Genomic DNA, 16,183 nt, shown 5'->3' with positions numbered 1-16,183 from the left:
ACAGTTCCTAACAGGTGCAGAATCAGTACATCTCACCCCCAGGCAAATGGCCGTATCGATTCAGAGATCCAACTCAGACGAGGACAAAGCCCATTCAAAAGAGCGGCCGTTATCCACAGACGAGTGCGCCTCCCCCTCCCCCTCGCCGAGCGTAGTACACCACCCCACCCTCCAAGCACAGTCCACCCCCACCCCCTCCCCAAGCGCAGTACAGGCATCAGAGATCGGTGATGTGGGTGTACGGTGCAGTCGGGCCGCGCAGGACCCCTTCCTGCTGGGAGGAGCCCCTTTGAGGGCTGGCCGGGTTTCTGGGTTCACGGGACGCAAGGCACAGACGGCAGCGGACAGATTCAGTGAAGGATTCGGGGGTCGGGAAGAGAGGGTCGGGGAGCGGACAGGGTTTTGGGGAGGAGGGGCTGAAGGGTTCCAGGCCTCCGGGCCGAGGGCCAGCCTGTCTGGCAGCCACTCGCTCGCTCGTTAAAAACACTCACACTGGGAGAGAGAGGACATCCATCAATCAGCCAATCGGCACAGCGATGAGGAGGGACGGGCGGCTAACTGACCGGGCTGGGACAAAAGCCTGTGGGCACTGTGGCCTAATGAATCAGGGTTGAGTGGCTCAATGAATCAGGGTTGAGTGGCCTAAAGAATCAGGGTTGAGTGGCCTAAAGAATCAGCCCCCCCCCCCCCCCCTTCAACCAGTGTAAACACCACTCAGCTCTGTTTTTGGCATGAGCCTGTGCTTCCGGAGAAATCCTTAGAGCGCACAAACCCCTCTAATTCGTGCGGATGAGCCCGGCGGCGGTAAGCCAGGGCCTGTTGAATGCGAACAGAGCGCAGCGATGGCGGGTTTACATCCCCAAGGCCTTCAGGCGCCAAAAATAACTCACCCTATCACACGCACACACCTGCCACAGATTACAGTCCTCTCCTGCAGGTACTTTACACATCGCTAATACAGCTATTCAGACACGTGCGGTCACTGAGAGAATGAGAGAGAGCGTCTGTGTGTGTGTGTGTGTGTCTACGCATCTGCTTGCGTGCGTGTGTGTGTGTGTGTGTGTGTGTGTGGGTATGCATCTGCTGAACACAGGTACGGGCAGCAAACACAGACTGAACACAGGGAGGAACATCATGGTATTATTCCTACCGCTGACTAGGGGAACATGGCTGAGGATTGATGGATATTTAAGCCAAAGATTTGGGAGATAAATTTGCAGCCAGCTGCTCTGCAAGATTATCAATCTGCCCGTTGGTTCTCTCTACAGGTATAAAGACTGCCGCTGACCTTACAGACAGGCAAGACCCCGGCCCAAGACACAAAGCTTAGTCCCAGACTAAAGCAACAAATGCTTCAAAACCCAAAGCAGCTTCAATCAAAATCCAAAGCAGCGCACATCTTGCAACAGAAACTCCGTTAACTGATACCTTTTGGCTAGAAATGCAGGACATGCTGTTTCCCAGAAACGTGTTGACAGACGGGCCTTTTCAGCAGCTTGGCAGCGTGGAGCCATTCCTCCCAGGACCACACACCGGAACGTCGCACCGGAACGCCGCACTCCGGACTGGGGGGCGAGCTCGGCGGACCGAAGCCGGTTTCTCCATCCTGCTTCCGGAGCGGGGACCCCCACCCCAATCTCTCTGTGAAAGGTCCGCCCCTCGGAACGCCTCCAGCTCTGAGGCGCAAGAGCACAAACGCGGAGGCCCATAAACCCCAGAGTACTGCCCGGAGCCCGCGGGGCGCGGGGCACGGGGGCGCTTAGAGACACAGGGGCTGCTGCTGTTCCTTTTCGCCTCAAAATCCTCAAGCAATTCAGTCACACTTAAGCAACCCAACATCTGACCTATATTTATGGGTAGGGCAGAAGAAACACACTGAGCCACTTAGCGGGGGGGGCGAAGAGCATATTTAAAATAATTTGTGACACACACGACCCCACCCCCCCCCCCCGGCTTTGGCCCTTAGAATTATTACCACCCCCCACCCCCCGTTACGCCGGCGCTGTTGGTGGGCTCGTAAATGACAGTTGAAGGCTGCTCTTGCATCTCCACATGACACGTTCCACTGCAATCTAATCTACGAGAGAAGTGGCTTTGGCAAGAACAGCCAATTAGCTAATTAAATCAGAGTAACCGAGGGAAATGGGCACCCACTCTCCAGGGCCATGTGTCACAGAGCAGGATTACTGAGTTAGCTGGATAACTGCACTGAATTAAACCCTGTATCACAGAGCAGGATTACTGAGTTAGCTGGATAACTGCACTGAGTAAAACCCTGTATCACAGAGCAGGGTTACTGAGTTAGCTGGATAACTGCGCTGAGTAAAACCCTGTATCACAGAGCAGGATTACTGAGTTAGCTGGATAACTGCACTGAGTAAAACCCTGTATCACAGAGCAGGTTTACGGAGTTAGCTGGATAACTGCACTGAGTAAAACCCTGTATCACAGGGCAGGATTACTGAGTTAGCTGGATAATGCACTGAGTAAAACCCTGTATCACAGGGCAGGATTACTGAGTTAGCTGGATAACTGCACTTGGTAAAACCCGGAAACCTCTCAAATCAGGAAGATGGACTGAAGTAAAAAGCTGTTCCGGGTTATTCGGCCAATTCAGTAATCCTGGGGGGTAATTCATGAAGCAGGATTTGAATTTGCTGGATAAACACAGAACCTTCCCAAATCAGGTAAGAAATAAATAAATAAATAAATAAAGAGCTGTGTTTTACTCCGTGCAGTTATCCAGCCTACTCAGTAATCCTGTGTGAAACAGGCTCCAGGCCTTCAGCTGACCTCCGTTCCATCCCCTCTGCAAAGCACACACATCTCAATGATAAACACGTCGCTTTGAGGTGAAACCCAGAAAAACAAGTTCACTCCTAAACTCCAATATGCTTTGCTCTAATGTACATTAAAAAAAAAACAACCAAAGCCGAGAGATACAGATAGTTATTTATCTAACAGACCAGCTTACCCGCCGAGACACACTGAACATTAGAAGATAAGATCCTTTATCGCTGTTTTGTAATTAAAGTGAAAAACGGGGCTTTAAAAAACACTTTACCCGGCGCACTGTACCGGCACTGTAGAGCTGGCGATTTCCCGATACGATCTGAATCTCATTCTTCAAGTTACGTTAGTTCGTTTCTCTTCCGCTCCGCTGGTTCACTTATACAATGCGAGATGAACAATAAACTAGCCGCACGAGTTCAAAGGGCTGCGTAGCGGCGTATCTTCTTAGTGAAAAGAGCGGCCACCCTTTTTTTGTAAAGATATAAATGCTAGAATTGGGATTTTGACAGAAACCGGCTCTTCGTTTCACTTCTAATCTTGCCGCGGGGAACATTAGCGGGGCCGCTCGCCGGCAGGTAACTCGCGTCCTCTGGGGCTATGCACACAGGTGGGTAACGAACAGGTGTTGTTGTGGACCAGCTCTCCTACGCTTGCACCTGGTGCTGGACCAGTGGGCGTGGCTTCCCTCCTCTGTTGACCTGGATTCACGCTACCAGGTGTGCTTTCGTTTGAAGTACCTCATTCAAACGCAGTTCTCCATAATCGGTGGGTGCGCTCCAAAACCCGACCGGCATGTGCCGAATTTATACTGAATGGGCGCGGTTTCCAATCCGAATTCTGTCTATTTCAACTCTAGGCAGAGGTGGAAAATCCAGGTCCAGAAAAAGTCCTGCCCCGTATTTTGTAACAGGATTTTTTAATTAGCACAATTCTTAAGCCATTAGTGAAATCAGCTGGCTGTGATCATGGGTGGAAGAAACACATGACAGGTCTTTTTTGCTTTCTGACCCCTGGACTTCTCATTGACTCAAGGCAAAGACACCTTGAAAAGACAACAATCATCACGCGCAGTCAAGCATAACGGACGTACGTGTGATCGCTGCCACCGACTGACACATTCCACTCCATTTAAAGCGGTTCGATCTGCCTTTGCTCCCACATAATCCAAGGCGCGGGGGCGCATCCAAACGGAGCGCACGCACTGCTACAGTTCCACTTCCTGTTTACGACCGACGCTCAGCAGAGATGGGATTAATAACAGTCAAAATAATTCCTTGGTTTTTTTGCGCTTTTCTGACCGGACAGCAGCTCAAAGCACATTACCCCAAGCCAACAATCTACCCCCCCCCCCCCAACCAACTACCAACCTCAAACAACTGCCCCCAACCATCTACCCCCCCAACAACTACCCCCCAAAACAACTATCTCCCCAACCACCCCCCCTCAACCAACTGCCCCCCCAAACAACTACCCCCCCAACCATCTACCCCCAACAAACTACCCCTCTCATCCAACTGCCCCCAAACAACTACCCCCCCAACTAACTTCCCCCAACCAACTACCCTCCCAATCAACTACCCCCCAACCAACTGCCCTCCCATCAAAAGTTACAAATAAATGTAACTGCCCCCAACCAACTACCCCCAACCAATTACCCCTTCCAACCAATTACCCCCCCAATCCTACACACCTTTGAAAATTGGCTTTCAGCCGGACAAGGATGTAAATACAAGTGCAGTCATCCGGCGTGTTGCATAAGGAATAGACCCAACCTTTTTAAAGCAGTATGTGTGCCTTGAGCTGTTTGGTAAAGACTCAGATAGCTGCTGTAAGCTCAGACCAAATCCATGCATCTTTAATACGCCTTTCTTTTCAGACATAAAACCCCCCACAGTTCTGTTTTCTCTAAGCTCAAGCTTAATTAAACTTAATAACCTTCAGCAGGCATGTCCAGCACGCACACTGCCGAGCGCCAATCCGCCAAGGTCCTGGGTTTAGAGCATCCTTTCCATTTAGAGCACCCGCCCAGGCTTTCTGCTAATGGCAGCGTCCCCTATTTTTAATACAAAAGAGAATCTGCCCCGAGGAGACAGGAGAGAGGAGGGAGAGAGAGAGGAGAGAGGAGAGAGAGAGAAGGGAGGAGAGAGGAGGGAGGAGAGAGGAGGGAGAGAGGAGGGAGGAGAGAGAGGAGAGAGGAGGGAAGAGAGAGAAGGGAGGAGAGGAGGAGGAGAGAGGAGGAGAGAGGAGGAGGAGAGAGAGAGGAGGGAGAGAGAAGGAGGAGAGAGGAGGAGAGAGAAGGGAGAGAGAGGAGGAGAGAGGAGGGAGGAGAGAGGAGAGAGAGGAGGGAGGAGAGAGGAGGGAGAGAGGAGAGAGAGAGGAGGGAGAGAGAAGGGAGGAGAGAGAGGGAAGAGAGAGAGAGAGAGGAGGGAGGAGAGAGGAGGGAGAGGAGAGAGAGAGGAGGGAGAGAGAAGGAGGAGAGAGAGGGAAGAGAGAGAGGAGGGAGAGAGAAGGGAGGAGAGAAGAGGGAGAGGGGGGAGAGAGAAGGGAGGAGGGAGAGGGGAGAGAGAGGAGGGAGAGGGGAGAGAGAGATGGGAGGAGGGAGAGGGGAGAAAGAGAGGAGGGAGGAGAGAGGAGGGAGAGGAGAGAGGAGAGAAGAGGAGAGGGGAGAGAGAGGGGAGAGAGGAGGGAGGAGAGAGGAGGGAGAGGGGGAGAGAGAGAAGGGAGGAGAGAGGAGGGAGAGAGGAGCAATGGTAGGATCAATCACGTCAGAAAAAAAAACCTTTGATGAGGAAAACGGTTCAATATCCCAATAAGAACATAAAAGTTATGAGATGTGGCCGCGATGTTGTGAGTGTCTTCTGCTGCAGCGGCACTATGTGTGTCTGAGTCTGACAGAATGACATCAGAGAGGTTAAGAAACGCCGCCACTGCCTCATGCTCGCTTGCAGTAAACTAATAATTAGGCTTTGATAATGAGCGCGAAAGCAGTTGTGACTGCACCCCATTAGCGAGAGCTAGCCAAGCATACGGACAGCTAATAGAGACCGCTACCGCAAAAAAAAAAATTAATTCCACAATTTGTTTCCTCTTCTCATAAACGCGCTCGTGCCCTTGATGGGGGGCTTTGAAGCTCGTCGATGCAAAAAAAAAAAGCCGACGCGTCAAAATGGTGATTTTTAACGGAAGCCACGGCAACAAGCCTTCAAACAGATCAGAGCGCTTTGATGCCGTCCCAAACAACGGGTAGCGCTGGAGGAACAGACAGGTGCGCTGATGCTTTGATTTTACAATAGGAGTACAGGTTAGGGTTATCCGCAAAAAATAAATAAATAAATGAATAAAATCAAATATTGTCAACCTTGATTTTTGATTATATGAAAGGACAAGTAAGATTAAAAAGGAGTGTTTCTCGTTGCAGACAGAGGAGCAGTCAGTCTGGCACAGGAGTGAGAGCCCTGTGCAACTCTGTACAACCCTGTACAACCCTGTGCAGCCCTGTGAGAGCCCTGTGCTGTTCTGTGGAGCCCTGTGAGAGCTCTGTGCTGCCCTGTGCAGCCCTGCGGAGCCCTGTGCTGCCCTGTGAGAGCTCTGTGCTGCCCTGTGAGAGCCCTGTGCTGCTCCGTGGAGCCCTGTGCTGCCCTGTGGAGCCCTGTGAGAGCTCTGTGCTGCCCTGTACAGCCCTGTGAGAGCCCTGTGCTGCCCTGTGGAGCCATGTGCTGCCCTGTGAGAGCTCTGTGCTGCCCTGTGAGAGCCCTGTGCAGCCCTGTGAGAGCTCTGTGCTGCCCTGTACAGCCCTGTGAGAGCCCTGTGCTGCCCTGTGGAGCCATGTGCTGCCCTGTGAGAGCTCTGTGCTGCCCTGTGAGAGCCCTGTGCAGCCCTGTGAGAGCTCTGTGCTGCCCTGTGAGAGCCCTGTGCAGCCCTGTGGTGTTGTTGTTCAGCGCAGTAATGAGGTTTGGTTCTGAACCCAAACCAGCAGGGCAGAGCACAGGAAACATGCACACACACACAGACACATACACAGACACACACACACCTGCACAAAAGTGGGCAGCAGCCAGATGTTCAGACTCATGCCCCCTCCTTAGGGGTCAGAGTTCAAAGGTCAGCACTGCCCCACCCTCAGCGGCAGAGCCAGGGAAGCTTCACGCCCAAACCAGATGGCCAGACCCGCCCACGTCCCCCTGCCCTCTCTCTGCTCCCTATCCCAGCATGCACCAGTCAGTCACAGCCACTTCTGTATTCCTAAGCCAGCGATGCATGCTCTGGACTTCTCACGCCCCCTTCATTAATATTCAACCAGGCGGCGAATCAGAACAGTTCCACAGTCGGCAGTAGCAAACGCGGAGCGTTCGGTGTGAACAACACAGGGCTGATCACCTCATTAGGATACGGGAGGCGGGAGGCGGGGGGGGGGGGGTTGGACCGTAGCTCTCTGAATGGAGATGTTTACTACAGGGCCCCGTACACAGACAGGTACACAGACAGACAGCGTACACAGTTCACTGTCACCGCAGCGGGACAGAGGAACACTCAAATACGGCCTGACTCACAGGGCCGGGGTGCAGGAACACTCAAATACGGCCTGACTCACAGGGCCGGGGTGCAGCACGTCCGTTTTACTGCGTCCGACGCGTAGCGGAGATAAATCGCGCCATCCCAGTAAATAAATAAGAAGAGGACGCGACAGCAGTTTAGTTTCACATCACATCACTGATGAGTACATCACTGGCTGCCCGTCTCCAGGGAAACACCCGGTCCTTACGCTGCAGGCTCCTGACTCTGGGTTCTGGACCCGGAACGCCGGTCTCTGTGTGGTCCACAGCCGGTCCCGCGGTCGTTCAATGCCCGTTTTACTGGGCAGATATTACACGAGCCCGCGAGCCTCTGCCAGTGGGCTGTCAAATTTACTCTTTTATTCTCTCCCTGTAATTTGTTAAAGTGTTTTGTGATGCAAGCAGTTTAAAATAGACAAAACCCCTGCCAAGTCCAACAGCACACACAGGCCACTTATGAAGAAGACATTATTCCACAATACTAGATTTAAATGTCATATGCAGACAATTAGGGAAAATTATTAGCAAACACTTTATTGTACTCTCTCTCACACACTCTCTCTCTCTCTCTCTCTCTCACACACACACACACACACACACAAAGAAAAGAAAAACAAATGAGTAGTCAGTACAAGAGCAGAGGAAAAAGGAGAATCAGACGAGGGTCCTCATGGTCTCGGAAGACAACTTTGCTTTTTGTGTTCTGTCTCATACTCTGTACACTACGATAACTGCAAAGCTGCGCGACGCAAAATGCCCCCTGTCCTCTCAATACAGTGCCGGGCTCTATGAAGCATCTTACTTCGTCCCTTTAGGAAACCATTTCCCGCAAAGGTCACATCGCTGGCACGCGGACTAAAAGATAACCTTGCAAAACTTCTCAAGAGCGCGACCGGCCGCAGATTAAATGCACGCTGCTCGTTCTGCCGGAAGAGCATCTCTCGGTCTGTCCCCGCGGCAGCCAGGAAATGAACAGAAGTGGGGTAAGTGGAAAGCACGGGCGGTCTGTGCCGGGAATACAAAACAGGTCCGCTCAGCTCCCGAGGGATGAAGTACACACTAAGCTCAGTCTTTCGTCTGATCCAATCATATTTTTATTGTCAGATAGCGAGAGAGTGAGAGAGAGAAAAAATTGACGACAAATAGAAGACTGAGCAAAAGAATGTTGCTCGGTAAAGCGTCACAGTGAAGTGTCCCTATAATAACTGACAGTCGGGCAGTTAAGTACCAGTAGAGACGCTGTGGTAGCCTCATTCTACAACACACGGTATGAGTAACACTCATATGAAATATAAATATGAAAACACACCGTATCCTTCTCTTCTGCCATCGTGCCTTCTCACGCCACGGGATCCTTTTGATAATGTTTCCGCTACCGGCCGTCCCAAAAAATGATGTGAATCATTTCTCAGATTTCAGCTCCGTAAATTGCCGTGGCATTTCTCAAGGGTGCACAAAATAACAGCTGCTCTTGCTTCGCGCTATAAACGCGACGTGCCGGGTGCTGTATGTTTTAAAATTCGGTCCAAGACTTAATTGTGTGGACTATGTATTGTTATGTACTCTCGGATCAGATCACACTGGCACGGTACAGTATACGTAGCGCGCACTCGCTTTCCGCTAGCCGCTAATTGTCTCGTGCTCTCACCACACGTGTGTCCATGGAATGAATTCCATTCAGAGTTACTTTTGTCATGAGAATTCCAGTGACTTGAAACAATGCCGTTAGGTTTGGTCACTTGTCGGTTTCACTAAATCCATCGCGGTTTACGAGATGGGTAAAATAACTGCATTCCACAAGCTCTGCGCACAAACGCAATTGTGAGCCCTTTGCCATAACTCAATTACGATTCGGTTGTACAGAACCATACAGATGCGTGCGCGTGTCAGACCTCACTTGACAGCGTTTTCCAGGCGTTTACGCGTGTACTCGTGTACAAACCTTTTCCATTGTATCTCTCGAAACCACACAAATATTTGGCCTGTTCTGAGATTTAAGTATGAAAATTCCAGTGAGACACACATATTACAATTCTGTTAGTCAAAGCACGGTACGGGGGAAGAAAACAGAACACGAGCCAATTAAATGACCAAACTTTAGCAACTATCGTGAAATGCATGCGAGCCAAATCAAAACCTAGAAGAAGCACCAAAACGATTCGATTTGAATCTTTACCTGTATCTGCAGCGGTTCTCCTTGCTCTATAATGCTAATAAACGGTATTTCCAAAAAAGAAGCCATAAATTCCACTTGCACCAGTTCTTCGTGGGTCTGCGGGAACGCGAGTACAGCGGAGACTCCCTGCACAACGATGGTCTGGCAGACGCACGTGAAGAGGGACTCGGGGTCTCCGTGCGGCGGCTCTCGCGCCAGCACTTCCAGGCTCAGGTTGTAAGGAAGGTGGTTGCCCCCGGTTTGACCGAGTCCGGCGAGGGCGCGGTTCAGGGCCGCCTGCACCCTGGCCGGCCGACGGGGAGGCAAGAGCGCGCCCAGGCGCAGCGTGTGCCCTATCCGCGCGAGGATGTGGCACGGCTGCGGGTGGAGGTGGCACGGGTCGATGAGGGCGTGCAGAATGACCTGGAACCCCAAGTAAAAGTATGTCAAGAATCTCCAGAAGGTTGAAGTCATCCTGTTTGGCTCTCAGTCGGAGTGTGGTCTCGTCAGAAGAGAGCATTTCTTTCCCCCGGTTTCCTCTCTTCTCTGTCCGTAATTCCGTCTCGTTGACGACGATGTGAGTGGTGTCATAGGGGCTGAGTTACACTGCGAATGTGAAAAATTATGATACTGGAAGGGAGGCGGGCGCGCGAGAGCAAGGCGCAGATCCCGCCGGTGAGTGTCCTTCCCGGTGAGCGCTGGCGGAGCAGTCAATAAGCAGCGAGACTGACAGCGGTGGCGCTGCCGGGGTGTGGTGGGGGCTGTGTGATCACGAGGGCAGCGTTCGAACACAAGCCGCTGTTTCGCACCGTCAACAGGTCCGTCTTCTCATGTTACAGCCAGTGCGCATCTTTTTGCTAATAATTTCGGTCCGCGAATCGCAACTGCAACTCCAGTGGGTCTATAAAAATGTTTGCTAAATTTCAAATGGCAAAATTTGCCAAATTGCCTGGACATTTAAGCTTTAAGTAGCCTTACGTACCGAATGAATTTAAATAGAACGTCCTCACAACACCCTAACGTTTTTATATTCACTTTGACTTCAGAGTTATTACATTGATTGACGGCACTGTATGAAGTAAAATGTGTTCAATAGAATTTGTGCAGCTACCGCATGCGCCTTCAGTGAGATATGTTAGACCGATGACATAACATACTGATGGAGCCAATATGTACGCGTTTTAGAATGTTCAATGTTCCAGCATTAATTTAATTGGACCAACTTAATTTCTAGTTGTTTTATTGGTTTTGGCCTGCTTTTTCTTCTGTATTGAACACTATACCTTATTATACATTACGATCAAATAAATAATTTCCCATTCAGTGGCGTTTCTTTCATAATGATCTCGTTCTGAGAGATCAGATCACCCAGTCAAGAAGCCCTATGGGGAACTGCCAATTGGCCATAAGGGGCGGGGCCTAACTGGCCCTAAGGGGCGGGGCCAACAAGCACACAGAGCTGTATTATCGAAGCGGCTTCAAACTCATGTCCTCCCCTTCTTTCCTCCACATACGGGTAGGAGACGAGTGGCAGTGGGGGAGCGGAGGAAAGGAGGTGAGCAGTGAAGAGTAATGGGACGCGCCTTCCTGCTCTACAGCGACCCCTGTGGGTGAGTGTCCGCCTTGCAGCCAGCCGTGCCGTTACAAGGCTCCCCACCACAATGGCGGCTCTGCTGCATGGGCTCCACGGCTTCCCCAAATTCACTGAGCGACGGGACGAGGCCTCCCAACTGCCACTGGGCCTTTGAAATCGGGGGGGGGGGGGGGAGAACAGGGAGGACAGGAAGTTATTAAAACCCAGTCTCTTGCTCTTTTAGCGCATCCGAAAGAGCCACTCTAGTCCTGAGAAGGTCTTTGTGACAGAATGTGTGCATCACGGAGCACCGCTTTCAGGCGGATTTGTACAGAGTACCGCCGCTGACTCATTACAACAAAGGCATCAGAGATGGGACTCACTCTGCGAATACCATTAGCCCTTAGCCCTTAGCCCCCGGTCCGGCTGGCCCACATAATCTCCTGTAATTGGCCATTATCAGAGGGCAGGAATCTTACATTGCATATTGAATTAAAGGGCCGGGCCGAGCTATAAATCCACTGCATTTTAATGTACACATATTGTAACACTGTGTATAAATTAATTCTCAGTAGAGTGCTTTTGCCCATTTCTTTTTTCCTGAGCCTGTCTAGGAGGCAGTGGTAGAGATGCTCATTCCATAATGACACTGGAGTGAGAGACTGAGATGAGGTCAAAAGGGCCTTAATTGAGGTGGAACGCCTCAGCACCCAGCGCACTTCCTTACTGGCCACTTCCTGTCCAGAAAGCTGCCGCTAAACTCACTTCCTGTCCAGAAAGCTGCCACAAAACTCACTTCCTGTCCAGAAAGCTGCCACTAAACTCACTTCCTGTCCAGAAAGCTGCCACTAAACTCACTTCCTGTCCAGAAAGCTGCCACTAAACTCACTTCCTGTCCAGAAAGCTGCCACTAAACTCACTTCCTGTCCAGAAAGCTGCCACTAAACTCACATTCTGTCGAGCTGCATACTATTCCTGTCCAGAAGCTGCCACTAAACTCACAGTGTGGTGTGTTGGGTGACGTTGTGTGTGAGTGTGTGTGTGTGTGAGGAGTGTGTGATGTGAGGAGGTGTATGTGTGTGTGAGGAGTGTGTGCAGTGTGAGGGTGAGTGGTGTGTGAGGGGTGTGTGAGTGTGTGATGTGTGAGTAATTTGTCTGTGAGCTCTATGTTGTTAGGGTTTTCATTGTTAGAGCTAAATCAGACATAGACTGTTGAGCTTAAATGTAATCAGGAGTTGTAGAGCTGTGTAAATGGTACTGTGAGGAAGGCTGTGTAAATCAGGAGCACTGTGAGGAAGGGCGTGTAAATCAGGAGCACTGTGAGGAAGGCTGTGTAAATCAGGAGCACTGTGAGGAAGGCTGTGTAAATCAGGAGCACTGTGAGGAAGGCTGTGTAAATCAGGAGCACTGTGAGGAAGGCTGTGTAAATCAGGAGCACTGTGAGGAAGGGCGTGTAAATCAGGAGCACTGTGAGATAGGTGTGATCAGACATGTGAGAAGGCTGTGTAAACTGCAGGGCTGAAGCACTGTGAGAAGGGCGTGTAAATCAGGAGCACTGTGAGTCTCGAAGGTGCGTCGTGTAAATCAGGAGCACTGTGAGGAGCGCTGTAAATCAAGCACTGGAGGAGCTTAAATCAGGAGTCACTGTGAGCGCAGTCTCAGTGTAAGACTCAGGAGCACTGTGAGTACCTTACTGCATTGTAACATCAGCAGTTCAGTGAGTTGTGCATCAGTGCCCAGTGTGAGTGCTGTGGGCTGGCTCATGACTGTAACTGTGTGGGTCATTGCTGAACAGGTGCAGGTTGTTATGCAGCAGCAGATAGGCATTAATCACACTCAGTATCAGGCTTTCCTCAGCCAATGCAGTACCTGCTGAGCAGATGCAGAGGTTTGTGAAAAATGAACAAAGTAATGAATGACTCTGCCTTACAATGCCAGGACCGGGGGTGGCATGCCCCTCTCTGGCTGCTCTGCACTGGAATTCTGCCATCTTGTGCTTCACAGGTCAGATAAATACAAATGATGTCATGCAGTCTGGTTGCCATTACATCACAATGGAAGGTAAATGATGTCACTCAGCGACCCTGCCATGAGATAACCAGTATCTGCTCGACTCCATCAGTCACTGGAATGCGCAGTTTTTTGCAGCAGTGGATAGAGCAGCGGGTCTGTCCCTAAGGAGGTTGCAGGTTTGAATCTCATCAGAAACGCTGGCGTAGTGGCCTTGGGGCTGACTTCAGTAAGCATGCATAAAGCCAGTGAGCAGAAATGTTGGGTGAGCTGCAGCAGGTGCCACCCCCCCCCCCCCCCGGGGGGCGCGGGGGGGGGGGGGGGGGCACGGTTTGCTGAGCCGGTGAATGATGCCGTGTGCAGACTCGGCAGAATCCATCGGCCTGAAACCCCCAGCGGGGGGGGGGGGAACGCCTGCTCTCTCCATGCTAATGCCACTAATGAAGGCGCTAACGCTGCTAACGAACAGCCCGGCCTGTGGGGGGCGGGGGCGGGGGATAGGGGGATAGGGGTGGGGGTTTCCCCGAATGAAATATTGATCAGGGTCCAGCGAGCTGACAATGCGTCGTCGCTACGGTAACCGCTGGGGCGGAACGTGGACGGAAGCCCCCCCCCCCCGTCCCGTTTGGGCTCCGGTGCGGGGCGATGGCTCTCTGCTGTCATATTAGGGCGCAATTTATATGCGCATTTCTGAGGAGCATCGGCGGCGGGCTTAAAGGGAGGCTAACGCATTCATCAAACAGCAATTAAAAGCGTCCCCCCCCCCCCCCCCCCCCAGGACTTAACCGCTTGTATGTCTGCTATTCGCCCAGTAACCCTGGCGTGGACTGACTAGCCTACCTAGCATCTTCAGGGTTAACAATACATATCCAGAGTGTTATTATTATTGTTATTATTATTATTGCTCTGTCCTCTGCCCCCCCTCCCTTGCAAATGCAGGCGTTATGTGGAGTATCACACACTGGCATCCAGGGAAACTGCTTTCATTTGAAATGTTACACTGCCGTAGAAGTGTCACATACCCAAGGTCGGTATTCTTTCTCCCCCCCACAATGCATCTGCGTGCCTTTTGATTTAATATGTGTGCACACACGCACATACCCACACGCACGCCTGCAAACATTCACACATGCACACAGCCACACAGACACATTCACACATGCACACATGCACACACACACACACACACATGCATGCACGGATACACCAATACACATAGGCATGCACACACACCCACATAGACTCACACACGCACGCATACACACTCACAGCCACACACACACACACGCATGCACGGATACACCAATACATGTACGCATACACACAACACACACCCAGATACACACATACACCCACGCATTTACACTCACAGCCACATAGACATACACATGCATATACTAATACTATACTAATATACTATATAGCATATAGCATAATATACTATATAGCATATACTATACTAATATACATTCACGCACACACACACACATATACTAATACACACAGGCACGTACTTACACAGATACACACACACAAACACACACATACTAATACACATACGCACGCATGTACGCACACAAACACACACACATGCATGCACGGATATACTAATACACGTGCGCACGTACGCACACAGACACACACAGGCACACAGGCACACACACCAGTCTGTTCTGTCATGACCACGTAGAAAAGCACTCGGCTTTAATTAAACTGATTTATGGCCCAAAGTGACTGCACCAGTCTTTTTGTGCTGAAGGCCTAAGCCCCAGCCGAGATAGGGGACCCAGAGGAGGGCAGATAAGAGCTGAGTAAAGAGAGAGAGAACTGGCAGGAACCCCTGGGGTTCAGTGCTGGGGGGGGGGGGGAAGGGGGGGGGGGGGGTGACGCACTAAAGCACTGGGTCTGCACAGCGTTGCACCCCACTGTCCCGATGCAGATCCTGTCTTTGTGGCTTACAGTTATGGGGGGGTGGGGGGGTGGGGGTGGGGTGTATATTACAGTCCCCCAGAATCCTGTCTCCTCTGGTTGATGGGGTGCCACCAATCGGACATTAAACCAAGGTCCCGACTCACACTGGGGTCATTGATGATCCCCCTGGCTCTTACTGAAAGATTAGGGGGTGTTAACCTTGGTGTCCTGTGCCAAAATCCGAACCGGCTCACCCTGTCTGGCCCTCTGATCATCCCCCAGCTTCCCTGGGTCAGTTTCTCTGGGTCAACTTCCCTGGGTCAGTTTCCCTGGGTCAGTTTCCCTGGGTCAGTTTCCCTGGGTCAGTTTCCCTGGGTCAGCTTCCCTGGGTCAGCTTCCCTGGGTCAGTTTCCCTGGGTCAGTTTCCCTGGGCCAGCTTCCCTGGGTCAGCTTCCCTGGGTCAGTAATGCCCTCCCCTCTCTGCTAAGCTGATGAGTGGGGTGAGCATTCTGGAGCCAAAATGGCTGCTGTGCCGCTATCGGTAAGTAAGGTGATCTCGAGCTAGCCAGCTGGCTAGATCAGGGAAAGCTCACGGAGGCCTAAAAACATAAAATACAGTATTCCAGCGTATTAAATAATGAAAATCTACTTTTAGACAGTAACTACCACGATTTATTGAGTTCACTGTATATTCGCATTTCCACCGCTCCGCTGGTTTGAGCCGCCGTTAGTTTAATGGAAGTCAGAAGCCTGAGGTAATCGCAGAGAACTATGGGACATAGTCCCAGCTAAAGGGAGCATCGATGCAGCCTTCAAATCTAACCGCAGTAAGGCGCTTTAGAAGGACGCATGTTTTGATGACTTCGGTTTGAGACTTGCCTATGAAGGACAAGGGTGAAAAATTCGGCCTTCAAATGATGCCTTCTAAGGCAGCTGACTTTGCACAGGGACTCAGCCCCCTGCTTGGGCTGGCCTTCCACAGGAGGAGATGTGAACGGGGCCATATAAATGCAATCAAGATAAGAGCAAACCTCAGATCCGAGGGGAGAGAATTCCATCTCACAGTTAAACTAGCTGAGAGAGAGAGAGAGAGAGAGGAAAAAAAGAGGAGAGAGAGAGCAAGAGAGGGAGAAGAAAAAGAGAGGAGAGAGAGAGAGAGAGAGAGAGAGATAGGACTACAGTCTGATT

General features: G+C 51.2%; 1 protein-coding gene across 36 annotated transcripts in view; it reads right to left on the bottom strand.

Moving 5' to 3' along the window:
- Window positions 1–3,994, bottom strand: part of LOC135257798 (glutamate receptor ionotropic, NMDA 3B-like) — a 46,957-nt gene extending 42,963 nt beyond the window's left edge. For 31 of the 36 annotated variants that reach the window (XR_010330755.1, XR_010330752.1, XR_010330753.1 and 28 more), the window contains exon 1: window positions 3,884–3,994. Coding sequence is in view for 4 of the 36 variants with exons in the window: in XM_064340927.1 (XP_064196997.1) it covers window positions 3,884–3,976 (93 nt within the window). In the remaining 32 variants the exon portion in view is untranslated. Of the gene's footprint in view, window positions 1–1,428; window positions 1,677–3,064; window positions 3,700–3,883 lie in introns of those variants that run through there. The other 5 variants (XM_064340930.1, XM_064340935.1, XM_064340931.1 and 2 more) reach the window with 4 other exon arrangements.
- Between the last annotated feature and the right edge of the window lie 12,189 nt (window positions 3,995–16,183).

This window comes from Anguilla rostrata, chromosome 6 (assembly GCF_018555375.3).
Source record: "Anguilla rostrata isolate EN2019 chromosome 6, ASM1855537v3, whole genome shotgun sequence".
Lineage (NCBI taxonomy): Eukaryota > Metazoa > Chordata > Actinopteri > Anguilliformes > Anguillidae > Anguilla > Anguilla rostrata.
Note: the sequence above shows the minus strand (reverse complement) of the source record. Positions and strands in the feature narration are given on the sequence as shown.